This window comes from Mandrillus leucophaeus, unplaced genomic scaffold (genome assembly GCF_000951045.1).
Source record: "Mandrillus leucophaeus isolate KB7577 unplaced genomic scaffold, Mleu.le_1.0 Scaffold458, whole genome shotgun sequence".
Classification (NCBI taxonomy): domain Eukaryota; kingdom Metazoa; phylum Chordata; class Mammalia; order Primates; family Cercopithecidae; genus Mandrillus; species Mandrillus leucophaeus.
The window spans coordinates 1,574,893-1,587,768 of NW_012104898.1; the positions used below are offsets into that span (position 1 = coordinate 1,574,893).

Genomic DNA, 12,876 nt, shown 5'->3' on the forward strand with positions numbered 1-12,876 from the left:
AGATCACTTTAATAATTTAAGGGTTTTCATAAATTTTCAAAAGCAGCTTATTTCAGTTAGCATGTAATTTCAATGTTGTATATTCTCTGTAGCAGACCTAGATCTACAAACCTTTTGAAATAATAAGTAAAACTTTGTGTATGCATTTATCTAGAGATGTCTTTAAATTTCTTATTTTTCCCAGGTATTAAGAACCACTCTTCTTCCTACTTGTGATTGAATCCATGTTACTGATAAAGTCGTAGTTCTTGAGTGGCTAAAGACTTCAGTAGATTTACTAAGTGGATGCTATGTACTCACTAATTACTATCCCAGGTGTGAATTTGCCCATTACACTAAAACATCCAAAAACAAACTAGAAAATTTTTAAAAATGCTGTAACATTAGAAAAAACAATTATTTAGGTTTTAAAATTCATCTACAGGTATAATCCCCCAATTATATTTTAAGCAACTTGATGCAAGGCAGGTATTCTGTCTTCTTCAACATGCTAATTCTTTAGGAAGAGGTTTTGCCTAATATAAAGACTATAAAGATTGAGTTCTGTAAGAGTTTTATAATTTTAGCTTTTACACTTAAGTCTATGATCTATTTAAGTCAACTTGTACATATGGTGAGGAAAGGGTCCAACTTCATCCTTTTGCATCAGGATATCAAGCTATGCTATCCCTGCACCATCTGCTGAAAAAGCGATTTCCTTCATGGAACTGCCTCAGCACCCTTAACCATAATGCAAGGGTTCAACTGACCATGAATACAAGGGCTTATTTTGGACTCTCAATTCTATTCCACTGATATATGTCAGGCTAGCACTACAGTGTCTTATTACCCTCGCTTACAAATTTTAAAATTAGTCAAACAGTGTGAGACTTTGTTATTTTTCAAGATTGCTTTGGCTATTTTGGGACTCTTGCAATTCCGTATAAATTTTAGGATCAGCTTGCCCTTTTCCGCAACAAACACAGTTCAGATTACGGTAACAATTGTGATGAATTTGCAGATCAATTTGGGACGGGCTATCATCTCAAGGAGATTAAGTCTTCCAGTCAGTAAACACAGGATGCCCTTCTGTCTTAACTTTTTTCCACAATGTTTTGTAATTTGTACAAGTCTTGAACTTCTTTTGTTAAATCTATTCCTAAGTATTTTTACCTTTTTGATGCCATCAGAAAAGAAACTGTCTTTTAAATCTCATTTTTGGATGATTCATTGCTAGCAGAAAGAATGACAATTTTTTTTTAAGAGACAGGGTCTTGTTTTGTCGTCCCTGTTCACGAACTCCTAGGCTCAAGCGATCCTGCTGCCTCAGCCTCCTGAGTAGCTGGGACTACAGGTATGCACCACCACAGCCAGCGCCAGTTTGTTTTTGCACACTGAACCTGTAACCTCCAACATTACTGAACTAGTTTATTAATTACAGTATTTTTTTAGCGGAGTCCTTAGGATTTTCTAAATAAAAGATAAGGCTATGTAGGCAAATAGAGTGTTTTATTTCTTGCTTACCAATCTAGATGCTTTTTTTTTTTTTTTTTTTTTGAGACAGAGTCTTGTTCTGTTGCCCAGGATGGAGCGCAGGGGCACAATCTGCAACCTCTGCCCCCCAGGTTCAATCAATTCTCCCGTTTCAGCCTCCCAAGGAGCTGGGATTACAGGTGCCCACCACCATGCCCAGCTAATTTTTCTATTTTTAGTAGAGACCAGGTTTCACCATGTTGGCCAGGCTGATCTTGAACTCCTGACCTCAGGTGATCTGCCTATCTCAGCCTCCCAAAGTGCTGGGATTACAGGCATGAGCCACTGCATCTGGCCAATGCCTTTAATTTCTTTTTCTTGCCTAAGTGCCCTTGATAGAACTTCAAAGTACAATGTTGAGCAGCAGTGGCAAGAGCAGGCCATCTTCATCTTGATTTTAGGGGAAAAGCATCTTACATTATTGAGTATGATGTTAATTGTGGGTTCTCACAGATGCCTTTTAATAGGTTGAGGAAGTCATTTCCTAGTATGTTGAATGTTTTTATGATGAAAGGCTGTTGGGTTTTGTCAAAAGCTTTTTCTTCATCTATTGAGATAATCATGTTTTTTTCTGTCCATTCATTCTACTGATACAGTGTATGACATAAATTGACTTTTAGATGTTAAACCAACCTTGCATTTCTGAAACAAAGCCAACTGGAATTTGTTTTGTATTCTGCCAGATTGGATCTATTAGTATTTTGCTGATAATATTTGTGTCAATAGTTACAGAAGATGTGTTTTCTTCTTTTTGATATATTTGTCTGATTTGGTATTAGTATATAATACTGGCCTCACAGGCTTATATGAAGATGCAAATGACTGCTTTCCTCTGAGTGGGCAGGGGTGAGGTACAAAGGACCCTGCACCTACTGGTTTCTTATTGTGTACCAGACCTTCTCAAAGGTGCTCATTAAATTTAATGCCTGTCCGGGCGCAGTGGCTCAGGCCTGTAACCCCAGCACTCTGGGAGGCTGAGGCAGGTGGATGACCTGAGGTCAGGAGTTCGAGACCAGCCTGTCCAACATAGCGAAACCCCATCTCTACTAAAAATACAAAAATTAGCCAGGCATGGTGGCGGATGCCTGTAATCCCGGCTATCTACTGGGGACGCTGAGGCAGGAGAATCGCTTGAACCTGGGAGGTGGAGGTTGCAGTGAGCCAAGACTGTGCCATTGCACTCCACCTGGGGGACAAGAGTGAGACTTTGTCTCAAAAAAAAAAAAAAAAAAATTTAATGCCCAAAGCAACTATCTTGAAGGAAAAATAAGGGAAGATGACTTGCTTAAGTTCCCAAGCAGGTGCCAGACTCAGAATTTGAACCTGGATCTGTTTGAACAAAGGGACCATGGTGATTCTATGATATCTTTTGGTAATCACTTGTTCGAATTACTTTATCTCACATGGGGGTGTAGTGTTCACTGACCCACTGGGCATAATTCTTTGTGTGGCATAATGATCTGGACTTTCTGCCCTTGGAATCTCAGTTCCCATATCTGAAATCCCAGGGGTGCAACTAGAAATGCAAACTCTACTTGCAAGGTCCTTTGGAGAGGAGCCCTTTCTCCTCCCAGTTCTGTGTCCCACAGATACAATTGTAAGCACAATTTTAGTGGTCTTTCACTATATTCAACAGAGAACTGTTAAGAAAGTTCTAAATTCCAGTAAGCTCTGCCAGGATTTCAATGTAATTCAGTAAACATTTGCTATATATGAATAAACAATAATAATAAAAAAACCGTTCCCTGCCTTTCCTCACCAAAATGAATATATTCATTACTACAATAACCCCTTTATAGGTAATGGACCACAAAATGTCAACATTCCTTGTAAGTAAGAATGGCTCAACACTACTGCCATGATCCTTACCTTGGCAGTATAGGATAATTCTGGTGCACATACTATGTACAGTATGAGAGTTCCCCAAAATAATTCATTCGGTAATGTTTTCTTACATTTACAGTTTAAAGAATTAAAATAGCACAACTTTGAGATATACGGGCTGTGGACAACCAGTAATGCTAAAAATATTTCCTCTCTTCAGAGCTTTATAACTTAGGGAATTGCACTACTGCTTTAAAAGCCTTAAATAACAGTTGAAAATAGCCACACTTACTGTACAGACATCATGCTTGTCTCCATTGCTGAATCCACTCTTCCTTCATCTGCTGTTTCCACAGCGGATCTATCTGATTCACCTGGGAGTTCAGGTGCACAAGCTCCATAAAGTTCTGGGGCTGTAGCTACATATGGTGAAGGAACAAAACTGCTACTACGCAACTTACTGACTTCTTCTTCAAGCTTTTTCTTTTCCTCAAGCAAACGAGCTCGATCTTCAGAAAGTGACTCTATCAAATCTGAAAGACCCCCAAATTGAAAAAAAGTATTACGTAATGAAAAAAACCATTTTGCATGAATGTATCTTTTTCACTTTGAAAAATTTAAAAAATAGTACAAAACAGTACAAACCTTTATCCCGTTCTTGTTGCTGCATTGTACTTTTCAACTTATCACTAAGATCGTTTATTATGTTTTCTTTTCTCATTTTCTCTCTTGTTAAAACAGTGTTAAAATTGGTCTGGAACAAGATAATAATAATTATTTAAATTTATCTACATGTACTTAGCAGCTAGGACTTAGAAAATAAACTTGCAAATATTCTTTTCTGTGGCACATTTGTACATGGAGATGATAGGGTGTGATTTGTGAAATGTTTTTAAAATGAAAATGCAACATACTGTGGGCAAAGGTTCTACTTTCTTGGTTCCAATTTAAGTCTCTTGAAAGCAAATCCTATTTTCTTATTATTGTCCATGTATTTACTGTCAGAGATTTTGAAATTTTGAAGAATTAGAAGAATCAATAATTTAGAGTGCTGTTAGACACTTTTTTCCTGGAGTAATCATCCTGCCTCTGAAACCTTCCTTTTGTCTTGAGCATTTGATCACCACCCTAACAATTTTGGATATGACTCTATCTTCCTTATTTCTCTTATTTGGATATCTGCCATGGTCACTGGAATGCTGATTTATATTGGCTAGACTTGTTACTCCCCCACTTTTATAAACTCTACTATGAAGCTCACATACCCAACTGCCTGCATGGATCTCATGAGACAATCTGACAATTTTAACTGCACAGTTCTTTAATAAAGATGACTGAATTTGTTTTAAAATTTTGCTTAGGCCGGACTTGGTGGCTCATGCCTGTAATCTCAGCACTTTGGGAGACCGAGGTGGGAGGACTGCTTGAGCCCAGGAGTTTGAGACCAGCCTGAGCAACAAAGCAAGACTGAGATTCTACAAAAAATTTAAAAATTATCCGGGCGTGGTGGCACATGCTAGTAGTCCCAGCTATTGGGGAGACCAAGGTGGGAGGACTGTTTGAGCCCAGGAGTTCCAGGTTACAGTGAGCCATGATTGCACGACTGAATTCCAGCCTGAATGACAGAGTGAGACCCTGTCTCTTAAGAGGCAAAAAAAAAAAAAAAAAAAATTTACTTACAAGATTTCTGAGCTTCTTGAAATGTAAAAGCAATGGATGAATGATGAAATGATCTAAATTGACTCTTCTCATCTGCCCAGTATTTCTAATTCCAAAATTTTAAGAGCTCTATGGTCCTTGGATCAATGAATAATGCTAACAATGCTGGCAATAGGGAGATTTAGGAAAAGTAACACAGTATTTTTAATAAAACTTTAATAAATTCATTAAATATTGAATTAAATACAATTTCTAGCCACAAATCATACAGGAAGATCTCTCAAAAAGAAACACTTACGATATGGCTTTGTATTAAGCCATCTCTATGTATTTTATTTATATATAGAAAATAAACACTTATATAATATAAACCATTATGTTTATTTTCAAGATCTTTGCCATTTCTGTAATTTGAATTTTTAGGAAGATTATCACAACTTGTAATTGGCATATGAAAAAAGGGGGCCAGTTAAGAACCAATTAGTTCCAACTCAGAAATCACCTATACACAGTTAGGTACAAATCACCTTAAATAAATATAACTTAACATACACATCATGGAAAACTGGAAGGTACCTTAGAAGTCATTTCTCCCGCTCTATTTTACAAATATTAAAAGAAGCATTAAAACATGAAAAACTAAGTTAGATAGCTGTCAATACTATACTTTTGGTTTCAGTTAATTCACTCTTAATTTTAGAAATTGTACACGTGTTTATAAAAGAACACACAGAGAGACAACGCAACACAGAGAGAATATGCAGAATAAATCATAGAGAAGAATCTATAAATCTACATTCTTAAAGAGAGAGGTTACTAATGACCTTTTTATTGCTAATTCTTACTTAAAACTTGGCTATTCCTCCTCCCTGAACACTTAACTTTCCTTGGCTTCCCTTAAGCCACACACTTTTTTTTGTGGTTGCGCTTTCTCATTCCCTTTTCCCAGGCTCTTCTTTCTTTCCCTAGGCCTTAAAAATCTAAAATTGTTATGAGGTTTGAACTATATTTTCTTTCCATTCTCTGATTTACATTTTTTCAAATTCTACAAAGACACTAATTAATCATAACATTTTAGGAAAAGGAAAAATACCACATAATGTTAGGAAATACCACACATTTTAGGAAAAGGAAAAATACTACATAATATTACATGTGTACAACAACCATAATATGCAGTTTCAGAAATGTATCCCTCAAAATGTATCCCGCAAACTGCAGTATTTTCTCTGGCCTGAATCCTACCAGTAGCTACCAAATTGCTCTTTCAGCTGATTGCTTTGCAGTTCTCCAATCTTTCTCCACGTTCCAGTGGGTGATCTTCATTAAGTATCAATCTAATTATGCCATTGTATTTAGTTGCTGTCCAGTACTTTAGGTAAAGTACAAGTTCTCTAACAAGACATCTGGTTTTTGATCTAGCCCCAACATACTTCACAAGCACTACCTCTTACTATAGACCAACAATAAGTACATTAACAAAATTCAACAATATTCCATCTTAATCTACTACCAGCCTATCAGAAGGATAAGAATTACAGAAAGTATAGGATATTTATGTTGATCTGAATGTAATTTGGGATAACAAAGTTTAGAGAATTTGAAGCTTAGAGAAAAAATAAAAATCATTTTTCAAATTAAAAAAATCATTTCATAGAAAACTAATCTTAGTTCAAAGAGGTTAAATGATCTATCCAAGATCACATAGGTAGTGAAGAAACCAGGAACAAAATTCACATTCCCTCACTTCTAATCGAAGACTATCTCATTTTGAAGCACCTGGTATTGTCATGTGACATATTAACATGAAAAATATTATTTTCCAGATGAGTAAAAAAACTAAAAAATAAAACATTCTTAAAAATACATGCTTTTGTCATGAGGAAATTTATTAACAGGATCAATGTAAGGAAAATCACATCTAAGATATAAGAAACCCTCAGCTACATAAAGAAATTATATTTGTTAGTTTACGTCTACCTTCTTTAGTTCTCAAATAAATGAAATGGGAAAAGAGATACAGACCTGTTGTTCTGCAATCAAAGATGTTCGAACATTTTGCATTTCTTCATTCTTTCTTTTTTCTTGCTCTTCAAGTTGTTCTAGAAACTTAGCTTTTTCTTCCTGAAGCTTTTCTTGAAGTTCAGCAACTAAGCTTGAAGAATCTTCTCTGGTAGAGTCAATGGCAGGACTTATAAATTAAATATAGCATTAAATTAAAAAAAAAACTACAGACACACAAATATACCAAATATCATATTTATGAAATTTATCTTCGTCAAGCCTAATAATGTAGCATGAAAGATATCTGTGTGAACACTCTCTTTGAATCTAAAAAGTAAAGGGAAATATGTAAAAGTTTAATACAGATTAGATGCTGACACTAACAAGGTTTACTGATTTTTATCACTATATCAGATACATTCAAGATAATTTGCTTGTATCAACATACATAAAAATCAAGAGGCTGCTCTGCCCATGGAGTAGCCATTCTTTTATTCTTTGGTCAAGCTCTGTGGCTCATACCTGCAATTCTAGCACTTTGGGAGGCCCAGGTGGGAGGATCCCCTTGAGCCCAAGAGTTTGAGATCAGCCTGGGCAGCAAAGTGAAACCCCACCTCTAAAAAAAAAAAAAAAATCAAGAGCTGAGTACAGTGGTGCATGCTGAGGTAGGAGAACTGCTTGAGCACAGATGTTCAAATCCTGCCTGGGCAACATAAGGAAAAAGTATTTTTTGGTAAGGGACTATACACATAGGAGATAGGTAAACTCAACTTCAAATGTCAGTTTTGCTATTCCTATACGTGAAATTTACACAATGACTTAGGAAAAAAGAAACACCTAAAGACTGCGTATGTTGAAATGCTTTCATTTCCACAGAACAGGCTTTGATTCATTTTGGTATCAAGTAGGCAACACAAAGCTAAAACTGAAAAGTGTTTACACAAACAAATCTACATATTCCTGAACTCATACTCATTTCCTGAAGACTTGCTAACCTCTCAGGTGTTGCTGACAAAGTGCTAGAGATGAGAATAGGACAATGTAAGAAGAAATGAACAAACACTGGTTAGTGATTATTTTAACTTATAATTAATAACTCAATGACTTCTAATTATAACTTCTAAGTATTAATCTTATCTACTTTCAACTTAATAATCCTTAGCATTAAAAAAAGGTTTCTTCAAGAAGATGAAAAATGCTTAGTATTAAAATATGCTGCTAAGCCTCAAGAAGTTGCTGTTACTAAAAAACTACTTAACCGGTCAATTTTTAGGCTTAAATGTCCCTCTATTTGTTTTTAAATGATATGTTAATGTTTTTGAAATCAGGGTGTGTTCTGCAATTAATATGGGCATGTATTTAAAATGTTCACTCTACACGTATCTTACGTAATTTCCTAATCTAATTATATGATAGAAACACACTATTTATACCAACAATCATACAAAAAAATTATTGGAATCTTTTTATTCATGCTTCCAAATTTACTGATAAAAATCTAGTAACTTAAACTTGCTGCTCAGATAACCTTTCCCCCAAAGAGATAGCTTTAAACAGCCAAACGCAGAATATGCAGTTTGAAACATAGTATCTCTATCAAAATCTGAGACTTCTTATTTAGTTCCCAGAAAGGCTGGAATAGGAATCCCCTATTTCATAATATAATTAATTAAAGGACAGGATATATATTCCATAATATAATTAAGACGAAGGATTTACTTTTAAAGGTTCTCCTTTGGGGCTGAAGAGGGGGATGTGCAAGTTTAAACTATTCCATGGCTGGAAAACTGACATACTACATAAATCAAAGTCTTACTAAGGAACAAAAAGGGACTCAGACTACTAACAATGAAGTGCTTGGGATAAAAAAAGGTATAGGCAGGGTTTACAAATAATCCTGTTTGGCCAGTGTCTTCCTTGAAGAAATCTCCACAGTTCTAAGGTAAGCTGAAACTTTCAGGAGTAAAAAACAAGGCCGGGTTTTAAGGAGGAAATCAAGAGAGCACTGAAGTTGGAGAAGTGAAGGACAGATAGTGAACAGTAAAGGATATGAATTTCATTGCGAGTACCATATAAAGTCATTGAAAGTTTTGGTCTAGAGAATGATACGGTGTGAATCTAGGTTTTGAAAAGACTATTGTGAGAAAGGGTATTAGTAAGAAATGGGGCACAGTAAAGAAGCCTGAAGGAGAGCTTTCAACATGATAAAAGATCCTAGAATTGTATTAGAAAAAGTGTGGTTCAAATTGTGCAAGTGAGGGAGGGGAGGTCATGCACAGCCAGTACTTATAATTTCTAGGTGTCCTGCATCTTTGGATTGCCTGGGGTACTCCATTTCAGGGTCAGTGCTGTGCTGGGATAATACAGGGACAAGAGGACACAGTTCCAGGTACACAAACAGATATAGACACCACTGACACTCTGTAAACACTGTATCATCCCCAAAACCAGAATGAGAACACTAGGTGATTAGCATAGGGTATCTCATTTACTGACTCAAAGTAAAAGCAAAAAATGGACAGGTTATGACATGAAAAATATAACCATTATCCCGTACTGAAGACAGGTTTCTTATGGCTGTATTAATCCGGCCAAAAGTACATACTATGCTGTATTGTTTGAAGCTCCCATTAGAAAATGTTCCAAGTGACTATCTGCCACACAACTTCTATTGTACATTACCCTAGGATCTGAAATGGCCCTGCTATCAGGGGAATTAACCCTAGCAATGAAAGGCTAACAGCTAAAATAGGTTTTGTGTTTTAACTAGCATCACTGCCTTTCTTTGGGGAGCAAGTTGTGTAGAGGGGAGGGAGGTCATGAAGAAAAGGTTACAGTGTATCATAGTTTAGTTAGAAAAATATAGTAGTCCCCCTTTACCCACAGGGAATATGTTCCAAGACCCCCAGTGGATGCCTGAAACCGCAGATAGTAGCAAACCCTGTATTTTTTTTCCAATATATGCACTGTGGTCCTAACATTTGCAGTTTGAGGTGTGATGGTAAAAAGAGAATGAATTGTCTCCTTCTGCACAGTTTCATAGATAGATTGGGTCTTACTGTAGATCTTTGCAGTCTCAGCATTTAATTTTTTTTTCTTACTAAATCAAGAACTTTCATCTTTTCACTGAAACGAAGCACTTCAAGGCTTCTTTTTGGCATACCCAAATTGTCAGCATCATTACTCTTGTGCTTTGGAGCCATTAAATAAAGGTTACTTGAACACAAGGACTGTGATACTGATAACCTAGATGGCTAACAAATGACTAATGTGTGGAGACTGCACAGTATGGATACACTGGACAAATCGTGCTTCTCAAAACGGTATCCAATTTAAAACTCAGGAATTGTTTATTTCATTTAATACTTTCGAACCATGGGGTAAGCGAAACCATGAAGAACGAAATCACATAAAATGAAACTAGAGAAGAGGGAATGACTGTATTTAATCTAACAACACTACAACAGAAACCTAAGGAATTCATCAATAAAGGTTGTCCACCTAAAAGAAACTTGCATAATCCTGTCTTTGCATATCTGAATACTTTAAAGAGGCCTGGACATTGAAACTCAAGGAAGCAGATACATTTGTTATCAGCTGGGAACTTTAGTATCACGGAAACTTGAAAAAAAGCATCTCTAAAGGTTGACAGTTTTTCCCACCATTAAAATGTCAGTTCTAGCAAAGGACTGTATTATATCCAAATATTTCTATCAACCAGAAAATTTACATTGAACATAAACTAGATTGTCTTGATGCTTGAACTCTTAACACTGACTAAATTAAAATGCGGCCTAGTAAACAGTTAGTTCACTGTTTTTTCAAAAAAAAAATATCTTCTATCGCTTGAACCCCGGAGGCAGAGGTGGCAGTGAGCCGAGATCGCGACACTGCACTCCAACCTGGGCGACAAGAGCGAGACTCCGTCTCAAAAAAATAATAAACAAAATGAAAATCTCTTCTTTTGAAATTAGAATTACAAAATTGAAATGCTCCCACCCATACTCACTCAGATCCATATCACTACTTCCTAGGAGCAGGGACATTAATCATGTAGTAGGTAGATTTCCCGACCCACAAAAACCACATACACACATGTTCTGCTCTCATTTCCTTGTACAAAGGTACAGGAGAAAGCTTTCTCCTACATTTTCAAAACTAATATAAACTATTAATAACTCCAAATTAAATAGAAGATATTCTGATCTTGCATTTCCTGAATCACAAGTAGACCGGACAGTATTTACATTTTGGCCATTTGTATTTCTTCTTTGATCTCGTCATATCTCTGTCCATTTTTCTAACAGATTGTGCGCCTTTTTCTTATTGATTTACTGTGGGAGCTCTTGACATTACAGACATAGCTAATTTGCATATCCATATCTTACAAATGTTTCTCCTTCGCAGCTGGCCTCTCAATGTTGCTTCTGGCATATGTAGAACCTAGTGGTGAAAGGGAAATGTGCCGGACTGTGTCCTCACATAAGCATCATTCTTCTTCAAAGGTTTCCTCTGCATGACAGAGAAGCCAGGGATATTATCCAGAATTCCTTCCTCAGTAGGTTCTATATTTGAGTTTGCCAGTGGAAGATACCCACACCTGACCTGGGATGCTGAAGTGAGAGACTCTGGAGGTGGTTGTAGCCAAACATGTGGGCAATGTGAGATTCATAAGAGATTTCCAAGTAAACCACCTGTTTGGGGGTCTTGGTAGACAACTGATGAAAGTCTTCGAAGAACTGTAGCAGTTTCCTAAGCCACCAACTTTGGTGGTTCAGATGATTTTCTATTATAGATCTCCTGGCCTTCACCAGATCACTATCCAGTCTCCCAGTTCTCCCAACATTCGTGTAAACTCTAAATCTGATACTAATCCCTTTAATCCTGAAATATTTAAAAGTGGTTGTTTTATAAGCTCAATCCCGATACAAAAAACGACTCTAGAGGAAAAAAAAAAAAAATCCCATAAAACATGGAAATCTGAGATTAATTCTCTGATCTGAAAGCAGTAATGACCTCATTGCCAGTGCAAAATAGAACACTGGAAGACCAGGGCAGTACATGGCAGAACAGCAGACACTTGTAGTTGTTTGAAAACCAGTGACGACTAAGGAGAGGAAGGCTTTGGGACATGTCCCAGCTGTGCCTCCAAATCCCATCAAACCTCCCTTCCTGGAAGCAACAGCCTTTTCTACCTTGTCTGAGGAAATCAGTGTCCCTTCACTTGAGGTAATCCTCTTCTCAATGAGATGATCCTTTTCAACAACATCTCCCACCATTACTTCCAGACCCGTTGCTACACTCAAACTGCCAGATCTCTGGAGATTTAAAAGTCTAACAAAGGAGGAATTGCAAAGCAATTACAGAATCTTTAATATATTTTGACAGAAAAACGGAAAATAAGTATGGGAATGGATCTAATGAGAGTTACAAGAGGAGGGACAGACTTTGCTAAGTTGACTGCCTGGAAAGTAGACTTAAGAATAACCACCATTAAATGAAAATTAGATGGCAAAATGAGATACTCTAGACCAAGGGCAGGTAAATCCAATCCGCTGTTTTTTATAATTAAAGTCTTGTTGGAACATAGCCAAACTGTTCATTTATATTGTCTCACTGCTGTCTTGCTAAAACGGTACAGCTGGGTAGTTTGGATAGAGACCATTTGGCCCACAAAACCTAAAATATTTACCATCCGGGCCTCTATAGAAAGTTTGCCAATCATTTCTTCAGGCTCATGATTCCCAAAGAGTGATCCACAGAAGCCTGGGGTTAACCAAACACATTCAGAGAACGAGTGAAGTCAGAACTGTTTTCACAGTAACACTAAAGTGTTGTCGTTTTTCACCTTGTTAATATTGGCACCAATGATAAAAC

The 12,876-nt window shown here is 36.7% G+C and overlaps 1 protein-coding gene across 1 annotated transcript in view; it reads right to left on the reverse strand.

The window, feature by feature from the left end:
• Positions 1-12,876, reverse strand: part of RB1CC1 (RB1-inducible coiled-coil 1) — a 79,594-nt gene that overhangs the window by 17,181 nt on the left and 49,537 nt on the right. The window contains exons 14-16 of the mRNA XM_011994472.1: positions 7,021-7,186; positions 3,982-4,090; positions 3,629-3,869 (exon numbers count right to left, since the gene is read on the reverse strand). Coding sequence (XP_011849862.1) covers positions 3,629-3,869; positions 3,982-4,090; positions 7,021-7,186 — 516 coding nt within the window. The remainder of the gene's footprint in view (positions 1-3,628; positions 3,870-3,981; positions 4,091-7,020; positions 7,187-12,876) is intronic.